Below are 16,272 nucleotides of genomic sequence, written 5' to 3' on the forward strand. Positions count from 1 at the left end.
GTAGAGAAGAGGTTCCAATTGAGTATTAGAAGAATGAAAGGGATGTCTTTGAGGGCTTTGCACGATACGCCATCAGAGCGGAAAGGAACCTCAACATCTTGTCAGGCGTCACACACGACGACCAAAATCGTGGTGACACTCCTTCTTGGGTGCCACGCTGGAATGCGCCAGCACCCGCCCCTGACCTGAGGAAGAGAGGATTCAACACTTCTGGAAGCTCTGAAGCTTTGATTGACCCGCAGAAAGAGTCAAGGGTGCTCAAGGTCAAAGGAAAGGGAATGGCACTCATAACATCCAAAGTTCTCCGATCCATCTTTGATGGCCAGGCGGTTCAAATATTTCCGGAGATGATTTCTCGCTTGGTGGCAAGCGGTTTCATAAAGCCTGAGGAAGTATCCCGGGACTCATTTGTGAATCGCGTCAAGGAGCTGGCTTGTTGTATCATTTTGGGCAATTACTCTCATGTGGACGAGACGCCCTCTGCTTAAAATGCAGACGAGAAGGTACTAGATGACTTCTGCGCATTCGTTGCTATTGGATTCTTACGATCGAGGGACCCAAACGATGTCAAAGCTGTTGAAGCTTATCTTCAGCTGGCTCGGACCGTCTTCGACGCGAACATCGACTTTCTTTCGACAAGAGGTCCTCGTGATCTAGGCGCAGAGGCAATGATTTGGTTTGAAGATCTTAAGAATTGGTTATTAGTTTTTTGTCCCAGAGTCTTGAATGACCGCTCAAGTGCGGACGAACGGGTTGGCAGAATGTTGATGGCCTGGGACCCTGAAGCTTGCCATCGCTTTGACAGGGGCGCTATGATCTCAGTTGCGCCCAGGTCTATTTTCATTACAGACGAAGGATCCATGGGCGTCGGGCCGCCAAACCTTGAGGAAGACGACACTATCTGTGTGCTGTACGGAGGCTCGACGCCGTACGCTTTACGACCGACATCAACGCCTGATGAGTACACTTTTCTTGGGGACTATTACGTACATGGGTGCATGCATGGTGAAGCTCTCCAAAGGAGCGAGGGTAAGCAGGACAAATGGTTCAGGTTAATATACTAAGGCATTTCTGCTTCGTTTTCTATTCATATGCCGTTACAATACAGTCAAATTGCTTGTCACGCCGGCGGCATTTTAGTCCTTCCCTGCATCCGACTTGAGCGACACGGTCCGTGTCAGGACGGTGCGCTCACTCGTGCTGTCCTTGTCAATTGCCTGAGGACGCACCTCCCCGTCAGCCGGATATTCACGAGCATGGTGACTGGAACAGTGAGTCAGTCAGTGAAGTTGGAGTGACTCACAAAGTAACCGAGACGCATGGCCTGGAACCTTGTGTTCTCCGGGCCGATGGCCTCCTGGTCTTCTGCCCCGCCAGCCTCCCTGGGCCACGGTCCTGACCGGCGGATCTCCTCAAACCCTGCCTCGATCATGGCGGTGTGGTACGTAGTCTCACTATCAGGACTAATGTCCTCCAGAAAGCCCCCCGGCGCAGCCGCAGGGTCATCTGACCTGAAGAGTCTCCCCGGCACGCGGACCTCGACGGTCGTCGAGCCATCCGGGACCCAGTGGATGTACGCCTTGGGCCTACGTGAACTACCACCGTCTATGACGGCCCGGATCCCGTCAACCCGCCCATCGGCACCTTTCGTGAACGCCGTAACGGTGACGTGTGCCCCCGGGAACCCCAGGAGTCCGACCGCCCGCCCCGGCGCGAGGCGGAAGAAGTCTTCGTCAGGGTCCTCCCTGAAGTCAGACCTGTCCACGTACACCGTCCGCGTGAGCCGCAGCGTATGAGTGCCCATGGACGGGTCCTTCGCCGAGAATGGGACCTCGACCTCCGTCACGGCGAGGTCCTCGAACCCGTCGATGGCCAGCGGAATCGGGTCCAGGACGAGCATCGCGCGGGGGATGGACGTCTCCAGGTACTTGCGGATCGCCTGCTCGAAACGCGACACCTGGGTCGTGGTCTTGGCCGTGGTCACGCCGAGCTCGTTGATGAAGGCCAGTATGGCGCCCGGGGGGACGCCCCTGCGGCGGAGGGCGGCGAGGGTGTAGAGGCGGGGATCGTCCCAGCCCCTGACGTACTTCTTGGTGACCAGCTCGACGAGCGCACGCTTGCTCATAATGGTGTTGTTGATATTGAAACGGCCTAGCGGTACAAGTATCAGTCTAGGCCCAGTAAATTATGCCACTACAGTGGAGCTGACTTGCCGAATTCTCGCTGCATTGGCTCGTAGACACCGAGGGTGCCAATGAGCCACTCATAACTCTCCCTAGATAGAGAAAACTCGGTGGTGCAGAGGCTGTGCGTGATACCCTCGAAGCTGTCGCATAGGCAGTGCGCAAAGTCATATGTTGGGTAGATCTTCCACTTGTCCTTGGTGCGGTAGTGATGAGCCTCATCAGCAGGAGGGATCCTGTACGCGACGAGATCCCACATCTGCGGGTTTGGATTGTCCATATCCTGCTTCATGCGGAGGAAGGCGCTTTCATGTTTATACGCGCCGTCTCTCATGTCCCGGAACTTCTGTAGGTTGACGTCGGCGCTCTGCCCTGCGTGTTCGCAGCGGTAGCGCGGCCCTTCCTTGCCGTCTTTGCCTCCCCTCTGCTTCCTGGTCTCGACTTTGTTGCAGTGGCAGACATAGGCGTTTCCGAGCCCGATCAGCTTCTCTGCAAGCTCGTATAGCCTCTGGAAGTTGTCGCTAGTGTAGGTCACGGCTGGTGGCTCGAAGCCTGCGGAAGAGGATCAGAACATGCACTGATTGTCAGTCGAAGTATAAATCAAACCTAGCCACTTGATCGTCTTCTCTATCTCAACGAAATACTTCCCCTCCTCCTTCCCAGGATTCGTGTCATCGAACCTGGCGTTAAGTCAATACAAAGCCACAGTATACCGAGTCGACATAGCTCACCTGAGAATCTGCAGGCATGTCAGTTCGTGATACAAACAAGAAGCCCGTGGCATCTGAGGGGGCAGAAACAAACAGTCCTGCCATGGTGATAACGCGCAAACCCGAAGTTCACAGCGATAGCCTTCACATGGCCCAAATGTAAGTACCCATTCGGCTCCGGCGGGAACCTCGTGACCACCTCCCGGCCTGCTCGCTCTCTGTACACGTCCGACAGCCAGCCCTGCCCGAACACCACGTCCGGATCGGGCGGGCCTACGCTCTCCTGGGCTGCCGTCGTCGGACTTGGTTCTGGAGCTCTGTCTCCCGCAAATTCTTCCGCACGCGCCGCTGCTGCCGCTTCCCTCTTGGCCCGCTTCTTGATCCTTTTCTTGAGCTCATTCTTCGAGACCATCTCCCCTGTCTCTTTGTCAAGCTCGAGCTTGGCGATGGCTTCTGGCGCTGGGCCGGCCATTTTGTCCGGGACTTGGTGGGATGGGGACACCACAGATAAAGCTGAGAATGGTTGTCGAGCCAGCAGCTTTGGTGACTGCTGGTGATAGCGATCATGTTATACACTCTATATCAAAAGTGTAGGCGGCCGTGAGTCACCGCCGACGACATGTTGGTTGGGCTCACAGCAATGCCCCGCGGCTGCAGTGGCTTGCCGAATCGCAACTAGTCGATTTTCCGTTCTCTATGCACTCGCACATCAGCAGCTCGGCGGCACAGCCCCATCTCATCTGGTGTAGCGCTTTATACTATAGGGCCAGGGTCGCCATTCCTGCTGTCCGTTGAGCCACACAACATGCAACCAAAAGGACCTCCAGCACCACATCCCGGTGTTGTCGGTTACGGCACCAACAGCTCTTGGTCACAAAACCCAAGGGTCCTTCCCTCGACCTGGAATTGCATATCACCAGAAAGCTCGGCAACTTTCCTTGCCCATCATCTCTTTTGTGTCTCCCCACTTACTTGCAATCAAACAAGTTCCATCCCCCTACGAGGTCGCAATTTATGACGACTTCCATGCCCAATTTAGCCATCGTACTTTGCCACGGCTCATGACATGCTCATGCCCTGACATCGAATCCTCTCACTCCTTATCTGGGAAAGGGCTTTTGTCGCTCGGTCCGCCATTGTGTCTGTCCGGTCTTGCTGGGCTTCAGAGCGCAGAGATCAGCTAAGAATGGTTGTTGGTTCAACAGCTTTGTTGATACCGATACGAGTGATTATGTCATATGTACTAAAGAGTAATGCGCGTCCTTTCTCTTATACTCAAGATAATTTTCGTCTGCTGTAAATATGCAGAACCGAGTGCCATTATCGCGCTGGACGTGAGCACGTTGCTAATCGAATTGTGCGCAATCTACTTCATATAAAAGGACTCGTAATCAAACAAGTGTAACCTGTCTCGTCTTGGCTTTGTCCAGAACCCACTGAAATGGAGCTGGGTTCGCTACATACACCGGGTTGCCATAAGTGAAGTGCAGGAAGCTACCGCCGCAGTACTCATCGTAGATGCCAGTGTCGTCCACGTAAGAACCACTGCCAAAGTCGAAGCATCCGATGCGTTCAAACTTTGCGCCCCCCGCACCAGCGCCGCTACTCTTCTGCATCAGCACAATGCCGAACAGGTCAGCCCAGTCGTCTGTTTTGCCATCGTCAAACAGGAGGAGAAGCAGACACCTCGAGCCGTCCGGCACGGCGCGGAACTTGGTGTCGTCGTCCGGGTCAGTCTTGAAGTCTGCCCTCATTTCGAGGAAAACGTCCTCGTGCCTTCCAACCAGGCCTCCGTCCGATTCATTGTAGACCGTCAGGTCCAGCGTAAAACCCTCAACCGTGATCTCAGTCCACCTGGCACCTGTGTACGCGTCCGCCGCGGCTGGATTGATCTCGTATCGCACGAGACGCATAGATCCAGCAGAATCGGTGATGGGGCCGCCGGTGGGTTCTCCCACAACGGGCAGCGAGGCCCACGTCCAGGTGGGGGCAGTGGTGAGTTCCCTCCCGCGGGGCAGCGAAGCCCACGACCAGGTGGGGGCGAACTGCTCGAGCGGCCTGGGCTCATCACACTCGCTCTTGCGCCACGCCAGGGCAGAGGGCAGGTTCTCCCTCCAGAGGCCCGCCAGGTACGTCCAGCCCCCACGCAGCTCCGCGTGCCGCTGGGCTATCCCGGCTATCGCCGGGAGCCTGTCCTTCTCGAAGCTCAGCTGCATCTCGTTGTACTGCTCGGCGATGGTGTCCCAGGCCTGGTCGAGGATCGTCCGGGGTCCTGCCCTCCGGTGCCCTTCCCACTTGGATTTCCCCGAGTCGCACTCGCACCACGTGCTCTCGCGGCACTCCCAGAATATCTCGCTGCTGGTGAAGTGGATAAATCTGTTCGACAACAACCGCTCTTGGAAGACCCACGCCCTCGTGAGGGATAGGCCGTGGAGTTGTTCCTGGCCTGAAACGTCAATGGCGCATGGGTGTGGAAGTGGCTTCCGGATATATACAGGCTCGCCTCCTATCTCGGTGATTGGGAATGCTTCAAATTCACTGGGCGTGGTGGAAAATATACCGCGACCCTCCTCGGAGAAGGTAGCGGAAATTGTGAGGAGCGCGTTCTCGTAGATGCGCCCCATTTTGGCTGCCTGTACCTCCCAGTCCCCTGGGTCGTCCTGGATAATGCAGTAGCAATCGATCCAGATAAAGCGGATGTTGATGTCGAGTTTGATTACCGCAACTATAGCATCTCGCACCAGAGGGTAGAGTTTATCTTCCGGCACCTCTGCCTTGTAGAGGTCCAGATTGTCTTTGACGAGGGAGTTTGGCCTCGTCTGTGGGCCCCACCTGTGGCTAAGGCATGCATAATCCGCACGTAGGGTGCAGTTCTCCACGAGTCGGACGCGTAGGGGTTCGGTGCTCTCGATCTCAAGTACTCGGTCCGGCAGCGTCTTCAAGCTGTCTGCCGCCGGTTTGCATTGCGTGTGTTCTGCCTTGCACCGAGACACCCAATGCCTCAGAGTATCAAACGCTGCCGTGCTGGAGGTGTCGCCCGGTGGTGCGCGCATTCGCGGGATCTCGCCGAAATTCAGCCAAAGGCCGGGGGCTGTATTTTCCTCCGCTGCAGGTGCCTTGTTTTCGACGAAGAACTCAAGAGGAGGAGAGTCTCCTTTGACACCTGGATCAGTCATCAATTCTAGTTGTATTCCAGTTTTTCCAGTGAGTTGGCTGTGGTAATAGAGCTGGGCGGGTTCTAGCCTCTGAGCTTTGAGGAATTTGACGATCCCTGCACAGGCCTGGCAATGTCCACGTTCTGCCGACTCCTTCACTTGCTCGTACCATGGCATCGTTTCGAGCTTCGGGGATGCTCCAAATGGACAGAACTCGCACCGGTCATGTTGGGGTGCCTCTGGGCTCGTACTCTGCTGACTAGACCCAGTGGAACCTGATCCCTTGCCTTGCGTTGAAGTCATCAAGTCTGACGGTGATAAGACTCAAGTGCTCGATAATTAGACGGCAAAAAATCTCGGAGGCGGGTTTGGACTTCGATCAAAAGCGATTTTTGTTGGTGAAGAAAATAAGACTCAATGTTGCACGAGAGGCGACGATGTGGCCTTGGAAAGACTGTGATGGATCGATCAACTAGACTGACTGGATTCAACAAGTTATTTGTATGGATTAGAAGTGATTGCCAAGATATCCACCACCAACCGCAGGCAAGTCGCTCGATGTGGCCTAGTCTCGGAAATATGCAGCACAAGATGAGCTGGAGGTTCTGGCATTCAGGAAAGTTATTGTGGACCCTGCTGCGGCGCGGACAGCGCCACATTCCGTAGTTCCTATGCACCGAATCGTCAATCCCAATAGTCATGATTATATCGAAGTGAGTGACTATGTTTACATACCTCGAGGTCGCCTTGGATCGACTTCTTGAACCTCGAGTCGTCGCAAGCCTCGTTTACGAGCCTCCAGCTCGAAACCACGATCAAGTCCTGCCCCGGGAAAGACAGTCTGTAGATGGAGCCATAGCGGGAAGCCAATTGCGCAAAGGAGCGCGAGGGGCCTTCCAGGTCCAAGCTGGTAAGGTTGCCTACGACGGGGACGGTCGAGGGCTGGGGGATGCGCTCAAGCCGCGGTCCTTGGACGGCGGTTGGCTTGTTGTCCTTCTTCTTCTGCTCGGGCGCCATTGTGAAATCCTTGGAGAAGGGACATGTTTGTTTGCGTGACCGCTTCAACAGGTCGCGCATCGTGACTTTTCAAGTTTCTGCGTACAAGGCCGGCAGGCGTCCGCAGGAAATGCGGTTGAATTCATCCTCCCGTGGCCGTGGCCGAGGCTGGCGGTGCTTCCATCACTTATTGCCCAGGTGCTGTGGTTACCAGGATCTTTTGCTTCGAAATCCGCGGGTGCCGAGCCTTGTCCACGTCGATCTGGGCCCGCTGCATGCACCGCCCACTACCAATTTAATGCAATGGATGACCACCAGATCGCTACGTCTCTGTTCAGTGCTATCTAATGCAGTTATTTCTAGTAATAAGGGTGTCTCCAGATGGGTTTATCCAAGTTGGGATAATCGCTAGGCCCAACAACTTGGAAAACAGCAGCTGCCACAGTAAATAATCCCCGTATATGTAGGCAGTGGGCACACGTCGTACTGAAATCTGACCTTAAGGTGGCTTAAAGGACGGGACGCTGGAATCTTCTCGGTAGCATACTGGTAGTTGCAGACGTTGATAAGATGTCAGCTATTCATGACTTCAAATGTTGAAAGCTAATTTAGAATTCGGCCGGGTCATAATTACCCGATCAGTGAGCTACATAAATACAGGCCACGAATTTGCCATGTAAGGGGGCAAAATATCATCATCGTTCGACTGTATATGGGATATAGGCAGCTAGTCTTACGATCCTCTTGTATTTTTTGGCTACATACGTAGGTACACTGATACGACCGTCATGAGACCGCGTTTAGCAAGATCACTTCTCCAACCCACTGCCGCAGCTCCTTTCTCAACATATACTGCACGTAACGTATTGTTATAAGCAACCAGATGCCCGCCCAGACAAACGGCACCGTCCAACCGATGGTGTACCCCACGTCAGTATCGCCGATGTCAAAGACCAAATACATGGTCCCGGCCGCAGATGCTAGGGCCCCCAGGGCCCAGAAGAGGCCCGAATGCCGCAGCATGGTGCCGGAAAATCGGGCTTGCCTTGCACCGGCGCTCCAGCGACTTAGGAAATTCCGTCGTCCCCGCGCCGTCTACCGCACAGCTATCCTCGATAAGTGGGTAGATGCCAGGAGGAACCTCGGCGCCTCTGGGCACTGATGAGATGCGTACAGGTGCCGGTACTGCGAAGAGATGAAGAAGGTCTGTAAGCAGCAGCACCGTCCCAAACACGGCCTGGACAGACGCTAATGGCAAGGAGAGCAGCTGTATGTTATGTTCGTCCAGGGCAGTCCCCCTACTTCGAATTAGCGACGCATCGCCTGCGCATGGAATAGGGTACGACTCACATGACAAGCTCCGCTGCGACTACGAGCAAGCACAACCCAAACCACCAGTGGGACCAGTCAAAATACCATCGGCCCCGAGCCGCAATGACCTGTTTCCGGATGTCAGCGAGCTCGTCTCGTGGAGGCGAGCCTGGGGAATCCGAACCGCCAACCTACCCGGCAATCACCTCCTTTTTTCCATAACTTCCAAGCCCTGAGTAAGTACTCGAGAATGCTGCTGCCACCTATCGCTGCTGTAACGATACTCAGGACGGTGTTGGCGCTCAGTGCATGCGTCTCCTCGCTCCCTGGCCCAACGTCGTACCACAGGACAAAGTAAAGCCCAATCGGCATGACGGCGCAGTCCAACACGATGAAGCAACAGAATATAGCTATGCGCAGTTTCTTGTCTCGCAGGGTGTAGTTGAGCGGGGGAGTGAGTGAACAGGATTCTGACAGCTCCTCTGAGATTCTCTCCGCAGTGTAGTCTTGCCCGGGGACTTCTGCCGTTGCGGGAGTCCTCTTTGGACTGCCGTGTTCGAGATACGCACGAGTGCTTTGGCTCCTTCCAGAGGCAGGCCAAGAAGAACGGAGGGGATGTCGTACGAGGCTTCGGCGTGGTGGCTCGAGGGGGGGCATCGAGGCGCCGAACGCAGCTCTCACTTGCCCTGGACATGTTAATACGACGGGTGGAAACAAATTGGGCTCCTACGACGACCAGTATCTATTCTGCGCGATCGTCGAGCTTCCAAGGCTGTGGCTCGTGTGTTTGGTTGCCTCTTTCTATCACTGGTAAATAGTACGAATTTGATGATTGTGCCTGCACTTCGATGTCCAAGAAGCGGATAGAGTAGTTCAATCCAGTCTGTGGGAGAATTGGAATTGACAGCACAGGACTCGAGCGTCAGTCCAACGGGACCACCCGTCTCCGTCTCTGTTCGATGCGCCCTTGGACCAGCAGTCCTTGACTGAGTCGCCGTAGGGGGGGGGGAGGCGCATTTCCTGCCTGTAATCCGATTTCTGGCCCACATGGTCGCGGCAGTTTGGACGACGGGAACCGTGGGCGGCCGGGCCTTGGTTACACACTTGCGGCGAATGTCAGAACGGGCGTTCGGCACGATCCTAGACTCCACTGGGGGATCTATACACGACGGGAATCGTGCTTGCGTATTGTCTATATTGGGTACCCCAACTCGGGTTGCGTATCCTATTTCCGACTGAGCTGCACCGCCCACCCCTGATTCCAAACAACACAAGCATTGCCAACGATTAAGGTTTGAACCTTGAACGAGCCTCAATGCTGAACAAGCCTCAATGCACGCGTAGACCTTGACATGCACAGCCAGCTCCGGTTTCCGCGGGCGACACTTCCCAAGACAGACACCTTCGGCGAGACCGTGGCTGTGGGAAGTATATAAAGAATGGACCAAGCATCAGGACGACCCGTCGAAGGCACGTCACAAATGACCTCGGGAGCTCGATAAGAGCAGTCAGGCATTCCCTCCCTCGTCCACGGATGAATAACATAAGTACAATACTGACGGCCTCTACTTCGACACGCATAGATACAATGATCAGACACATGCATATTCCTCAGAATGAACATCTGGTGGATGATGAATCTATGTTATGGCCCATGCCCAGCCAACGGAGCCGAGCCCAGCAAAACACAACAAGCAGACCGAGCAAACCTCATGGTAGGTTACCTTTCGTACCCACCGATCTGTGCGGAAGGGTACGAAGATAGGTAGTAATAAACATGACGACTCATTACCGGTAGTCCTCAGTTGAAAAAGAACCAACACCTACTGACCTTCCCCCTTCCCCTCCCTCTTGCATGGCGATTCCAAAGAAATGCTGCCAGCCAAAGTTCCAGAAACGCCTTCGACCACCAACCGACCTATGCAGACGATTTACCTTCCCCTCCCAAAAATGCACGCACACTACCCCTCCAAAAGCCTGGGAAAATACAACTGCCATTCGTTCCAAACCGAATGACCAAAACGCCTCCTGCCTCTAGTTACGCGTTCCTTTAGACTCTCCTCGTCTTTGTTTTGTCACCTTCCCCGTATTATCACAATAATCCTGTATTTGACTCGAATGTTGTGCATGCTCGAGTCCGTGGTCCAGAAGTGGGTTTGGTTGTCGGCCGTCGGTCTCGTGTGCTCGATGAGTCCCGAGAGAAATTTTGCTGTGCTTCCTGTTGAATACACCGAAGGCCCACGGTGTTCACTTCCCTTCCTTCATTTCTCGTTCTCGCCCTGCTCCTAAGTCAAAGGCAGGTTCCTGTTCAACCCGTCCTACGAGTTCATGATACCTGCACCGAGCCCAGCCGAGAGTGAAGGCACAGAGGCATTGGGTCCGACCAGCCCAGCCAAGAGGCCGTAAGATCCAGCCGAGTTGCCGTTGGTGCTGGTGTTCGACTTGGATGCCGCCAGCTGCTGTGCCTTCTGCTCGCGCTCGGCCTTCTCGCGGTCCAGCTGCTGCTTCTCGGCCTTGGTGATTCGAGGCTTGCGTGTTGTGGTGCCGCCGCGGGATCCGGGTCCACCGCCACGTCCTCTGCCACCCTCGCCGCGTCCTCGTCCTCCGCGGGATCCAGGGCCGCCGCCGCGTCCGCGACCTCGCTTGGCAGGTCCCTCGCTGTGACACGAAAAGTCAGTAAAACCGCAGGATCGAATAGATTTGAGGGACAATTGCACGGTGACATACCGCTCAGGAGCCTTTGGAAGCTCTTGCACCAAAGGACCGCTGTACACGAAGAATCCGTCCTGGACAGCTGCGGCCTGCTCCTCCCACAAAAGCTCCGAATCGTCCACGAAATCGTCGCCGCGATCGTACTCGTCCTCACGCCAGTTGCGCTTCTTGCGCTTTGGCTTCTCGGGCGCAGCAGCGTCAGCACCACTCGTCAGGCCGCCGTTGTTACCCATGCCACCCATCTCAATATTACTGTTCTCGTCCTCGCTCGCATTGAACTCCGGGTCCTCCTCCTCGGCGGAATCGCGACCGGATTGCTGCCTTTCCAAGGCGGCAGAGGCGGCGGCGATGCGGGCCTTGCGGTCACGGTTGGCTGCCTCGCGGGGGTGCAGCGCATCCCAGCCGTACTTGCTCTCGGCCAGGCGCATGAAGTTGACGTACTTGTTGCCCTCGCCGTTAAGCGGGATGTGCAAGATGATCGAGGGGGCTTCCTCCTCTCCCGGCGCAACCTTTCCAAAGTCGAGGATGGACCGGTCATTTGAGGTGCCAGGGAGGGGAGCAACATCAGGCAGTGCGTTCTTGAGGCTGCCCATCTTGGGGGAGGAAGATGTAGAAGACACAGGCTTCTTTTCCTTGCGAGTCTGGGCGGCGACGGTCGCGAGCTTCTTGGATGGAGCGGGCATGGTGCTGGGGGCTGGCATTCCAGAGCTGGCTGGCGCGGTGGGCTTGAATGGCTCGGTTGCCTTGGGAGGCTGAGGCATGGGAGGTGGGCCAGGCTTCTTGATCTCGATTGTAGACGACTTGGGAGCTGGACCGGACAAGGGCGGGGGGTCCTTGCGCACTTGATTGGATGGCGAGGGCGGTAGGGAGGAGGGGTCCTGGAACCGGCCCTGCGCAGTGGTGTGGAAAGAGGAGTGAGCCTGTGTGGGCGAGACGACCTTGGAAGCAGAAGATTGTGGTGGTGCATCAATCAAGCTTGAAATTGACGGCGATGCGCTGGCGCGGTTGGTCATTTGAGAAGGACCGCGAGGAGAAGCCAGGGCAGAAGTTCCATAGGGGTCGCGGGTGACCATTGTCTCCCGGACAGGGTCGTAGCTGGAGGACCGCACTGGGTCAAAGGCCATGCGCACTGGGGCAGGAGGGGCAGGGAGTGGCGGGGGAGAGTCGCGGTTCAGCAGGGAGGACATGAAAGAAGGACCCTCGCGCTTTGGGACCTTTGCTGGGTTGGACTGCTGGTTGGGGGTGTTGCCGCTGCTGGGCGTGGCCGCTGCTGCTGGGCGTGAGTCCACATCCATGCGCATCGGACTGGCCTCAGTCGTCTGCTGGGGCTGGTGCGACGCAGAGCCGCTCGAGAGGGTAGAGGGCTGCTCTGGCTCGGCAACCTCCTGGGTGGCGGCGATCTTGCGCTTTCGCTGGATGGGCGGGGCGTTGGGATCTCTAGGCTTCCGTGGCTTTCGAACCTTTGGGGCCTCAGCGATTGGCGTGCCATCAGGGTTGACCTTTGGCTTGACGGTGCTGCCGGGCTTTCGACCGGGCTTCTTTCTTGGCAGGCCGGCGGCGGTCAGCGGCACATCGGGCGGAGGGGGCTGTGCTGGGGCCACCACCCCAAACCGAGGCCCTGATGCTGTGTCGACGACAATCTCGTCCATCTCGATGTTGGCCCTGCCCACGTTGAGGCGGGAGGGTGAGGATGGGTTGCTGATGGAGCTTGCTGGTGGTGACGAGAGAGAAGTGGGTGAGGAGCTCATCGCACCGCGACCTTGCAATGCCATATGTGCCTTCCAAGGTTTGGGCAGCCGCCTTCAACTGGGGAAGAAAATTGCCTAAAGCCTCTCTCTGTTCTGCTGACTGAGCCGGGAGGTCTGTCGATATCTCCTGCAAGGTGTGTTGAGTTGTGTTGTGTGGTGTTGATAGAAGGTGAATTCTATTGTGTCTGCCAGAGGTGGTCGGCGTGTCCTTTTTTTTAGAATAGTACAAGGAAAGACCGACGCAAGCACGGGGATACTGGTTGTCGTACGCTACCCTGCTGTGCTGTCTGCTGCTTGACAATAGTTGGGTGCAATAGCAATTGAAATATTGCCTTGCAGGTCAATGGCAACAATCAATATTTCCTTTGGCAGAAGTCGGCCAAAATGGGAAATAATGGCGTTGAGTACAGTCGCTAACAGCAGTGACGATATTCTAGGGTGTGGGTGGCGGGGTGGGGTGTTAGGCGGTGACCAGGTGCGCCGGGACTGGGTGAGGCGGGAGCTGTGTGTGTGTGTGTCGCGCGGTTGTCGGCTAGGCTTGGCTAGCGGGCGGTGGAGAAGGGACAGTCTGAATAACCTCACAAAACACAGCCGCCGGATTATGGACACGTTCCGGAGCGGATGCACGACTCTTGCAGCGGCAAAAAAGGCGCCAAACAGGGGTCAAATGCGAGAATGGAGGTCAGAAAAGAAATGAGGGAATTGAGAGGCACAAAATGATTGTCTTTTTGAAGGGTCGATCGGATGGCGCAGGGTGGTTTTGGATGGATTTGTGTGTTCAACACCAAAGGGCGGTGGTGAGGTGTTGTGTGTAGAAAGCGGGAGAGGATGAGGAAACTGGAAATGCGGGCGGGCAGAGGGTGTTGGTACGAGATTGGAGATGGTTACGTTTTGGTCGGGAACATCAAATTGGATTTTTGGGAGGGATCAAAAGGGCAGGGGAAAATCGGGGCCCTGGCCACCATCAGACAGAGTCGGGATAGAGGCAACGAACGAGAAAATGTTATTAAACGCGAGTTAAAGCCAAACCACACCAGAGCAGGTGCAGGGCAGGCCCAGGGCAAGCCAAGCCAAGGCAAGGCGAGGGCACGGCAAGGCAAGAAGGGCAATGCAAAGCCAGACCGGACCGGACCAGACCAGACCCAAACCACCAGGGCAAACAAGACTAGAGAGACTGGAGAAGAGGGAGATGGGCACGAGGAGGGAAGAGACGGGGAGTGAGAGGGTGGGGGGTGGGAGGATCACAACAGGAACGGGAGAGTGAGAGTGGGAATGGGGACGCCCAGCTGTTCGGAAGGACGGGCCAAAGGGGGATGGATGGATGGGGATGGAGATGGGGACCAGGACGAGGGAAGAAGAAGAAGGCGGCAGAGGGCAGACGGAGTGAGGAAGGCAGCAAACCACCACGACCACCAAGGGGAAGGGGATGATGGGATGGGATGGGACGGTCGGGATAGTGACTTGAACTGTATGGGATCCATCACAGTCACACGCAGAACCACCAAGGGCTGGCTGAGCTCTGGGTGGGCATGAACTGGCGAGAGGACCAACCCAACGGTGTGGGATCGGGACAGGACCAGGACGAAGTGAATAAAACACCAGGCCCAGGACCGAGATGCGACAAGCAACAGCATCGCCCGGAGTCTGATTGAGGGAGATGCACCAGATGCAGATTGATGCACGCGCAGGGCCCGACAGAACACGCAGATGGCCGGCAAGCGAGCATGGACCACCACCACCACCACCACCAACACCATGACAATGGACCGTCACTCACCCGCTCCATCATCGCCAACCGGCCGACCGTCCATCCAACCCATGCACCATTTATTATTAGTCTATTCGTCTGATGTGTGCGCGAACACTTCACTTGTTTGGCGAGGTGGTTGCATTGCCAGCCGGCAACCGCCCTCAGCACAGTCCAAGCAGATGCCAGATCCAGCCTCCGACAGGACAAGGAGACACGAGGGCTACCCTAGCCCGTGGGTAGGTGGTGGTCATGGCCGTGGCAGGGAGGCAGGGAGGCAGGGAGGCAGGGTGATGGCAGGAGGCATGGGCACATGATTGAGAAACTTCGACGGGAACGGGAGCCAACTAGACTAGGGGCTGGCTAGCATTGCTGGCATGTGGCTTAAAGGTAAAGGTAGTAAAGGCAGGGGGGCGTGGAAGTGGGAGTGACCTGGGTTGGGGGTGGGGTATATGAAGTGTCCTGATCTGGAAGGGGGTATCCGCGCAAAATAGTGCTCACGGCAAAGACAGGCCAGGCAGTAAGAGAGAGAGAAGATGGGAGGAGGGGGAGGTACTGTGTACAAGTGCCGACACGGCGGTGGGAGGGCGGAATCGGCTAGGTGCTGCTGCTGCCAGGTGGTAGACGAGGTACAAGCCAGCCAGTCATTCCAGGTCTGGGTTTGATCTGGATGACGGCCGAAGCAGAGGTCGACAATCGGAAGAAGAATCATCGAGGCGGCTGTAGCATCCCTGTCCGGGCAGGACCCCTGTTCCTGTGGGCGTGTTTGTGGATGCGGGTGCGGGTGCCGCAGTGGGAGCGTTGAGTGTGTGCCTGCCTGACCTGTCTTGCCTGCCTGCGGGTGCACCTGCGCACTTGCATTTCAAGTTGCGCTCTGCATCTGGGCTGCGGGCAGATACCCCGGTACTTGGGTACATGTGTCCTCGTACCTCCACGGCCGGCCCAGCTTACCCCTGTCCGCGCCGTACCACGCAGGTGGTCGAAGAGTGGAGCTGCCCGTCCTACTGTGGTACATCTTCCACATACGGTGCCTGGGCCTGGGTGCCTATGGTGATACAGGGCACATCACACAGCAGTCGACGTCAGGCCTGCGCTGCCAAGTTACCGCAGTAGCTGCAGGGGGCGTGGAAGGAGTACGGTAGGCGCATCCATTTTTTTTTCTCTCACTCTGTCTTGCTTCCTTTGATTTCTTAGGAGCCTGTCCCGTCTCGGCCGGTATGCCCAGCTAGGGACCTGCCCAGAATGAACCCTAGGTGATTACAAGGTACTCCATCTGATCTTGAACCCCTGACGGAGGAGGGGCTGACTGACTGACGGACATAATCTACCATTGAGGGGAGCCCGATAAATAACGTAGATACGATATGTAGACACGGGCCTAATCTCAAATGACCTCGGCCTCTTGCACAGGCCACCAGCTCCTATTCCGCCCCCCCTCCCCCCCGCCCAGTCCCTGGAATCGTTCGGTTGCGCATGCAGCATGATATCTAACTAAAGTCTTGGTGCTTTTGTGCGTGTGCGGTACTATACACGGCCAAGCATACGCTCACCAAGATCCGTGGGGGCACATGCACTGACTGGCTGACTCCAAAGTTACCCCGAGTCTGTGACCAACCCGATCGGCGGTGCAGGTAACGCACCAGCACCGTTCTGGCGGCCTGGACAGTACGGGCCAGCCGTGACCGTTACACGGGCGTGGCACGATTCGTA

General features: G+C 56.3%; 5 protein-coding genes across 5 annotated transcripts; all 5 read right to left on the reverse strand.

The window, feature by feature from the left end:
• Positions 1-1,136: 1,136 nt before the first annotated feature.
• INS49_013549 (uncharacterized protein) lies at positions 1,137-2,125 on the reverse strand (the record flags this gene model as incomplete). The annotated part of the gene is made up of 2 exons (XM_043174246.1): positions 1,137-1,217; positions 1,304-2,125. The coding sequence occupies 2 exons, from the start codon at positions 2,123-2,125 to the stop codon at positions 1,137-1,139; spliced, it is 903 nt and encodes a 300-aa protein (XP_043021191.1).
• A 68-nt stretch (positions 2,126-2,193) lies between these two features.
• INS49_013550 (uncharacterized protein) lies at positions 2,194-3,365 on the reverse strand (the record flags this gene model as incomplete). Its single annotated transcript, XM_043174247.1, has 4 exons — positions 2,194-2,735; positions 2,790-2,863; positions 2,915-2,922; positions 3,120-3,365. The coding sequence occupies 4 exons, from the start codon at positions 3,363-3,365 to the stop codon at positions 2,194-2,196; spliced, it is 870 nt and encodes a 289-aa protein (XP_043021192.1).
• A 919-nt stretch (positions 3,366-4,284) lies between these two features.
• On the reverse strand, positions 4,285-7,125 carry INS49_013551 (uncharacterized protein; the record flags this gene model as incomplete). The annotated part of the gene is made up of 4 exons (XM_043174248.1): positions 4,285-6,056; positions 6,300-6,307; positions 6,698-6,717; positions 6,784-7,125. 4 exons carry the CDS (start codon positions 7,123-7,125, stop codon positions 4,285-4,287), a joined length of 2,142 nt encoding a protein of 713 aa, XP_043021193.1.
• An 865-nt stretch (positions 7,126-7,990) lies between these two features.
• On the reverse strand, positions 7,991-8,727 carry INS49_013552 (uncharacterized protein; the record flags this gene model as incomplete). The annotated part of the gene is made up of 3 exons (XM_043174249.1): positions 7,991-8,342; positions 8,395-8,483; positions 8,551-8,727. 3 exons carry the CDS (start codon positions 8,725-8,727, stop codon positions 7,991-7,993), a joined length of 618 nt encoding a protein of 205 aa, XP_043021194.1.
• Positions 8,728-10,673: 1,946 nt separating this feature from the next.
• Positions 10,674-12,839, reverse strand: INS49_013553 (uncharacterized protein; the record flags this gene model as incomplete). Its single annotated transcript, XM_043174250.1, has 2 exons — positions 10,674-11,013; positions 11,083-12,839. 2 exons carry the CDS (start codon positions 12,837-12,839, stop codon positions 10,674-10,676), a joined length of 2,097 nt encoding a protein of 698 aa, XP_043021195.1.
• Between the last annotated feature and the right edge of the window lie 3,433 nt (positions 12,840-16,272).

The sequence above is a fragment of the Diaporthe citri genome, assembly GCF_014595645.1.
Source record: "Diaporthe citri strain NFHF-8-4 chromosome Unknown scaffold_7, whole genome shotgun sequence".
Taxonomy (NCBI): domain Eukaryota; kingdom Fungi; phylum Ascomycota; class Sordariomycetes; order Diaporthales; family Diaporthaceae; genus Diaporthe; species Diaporthe citri.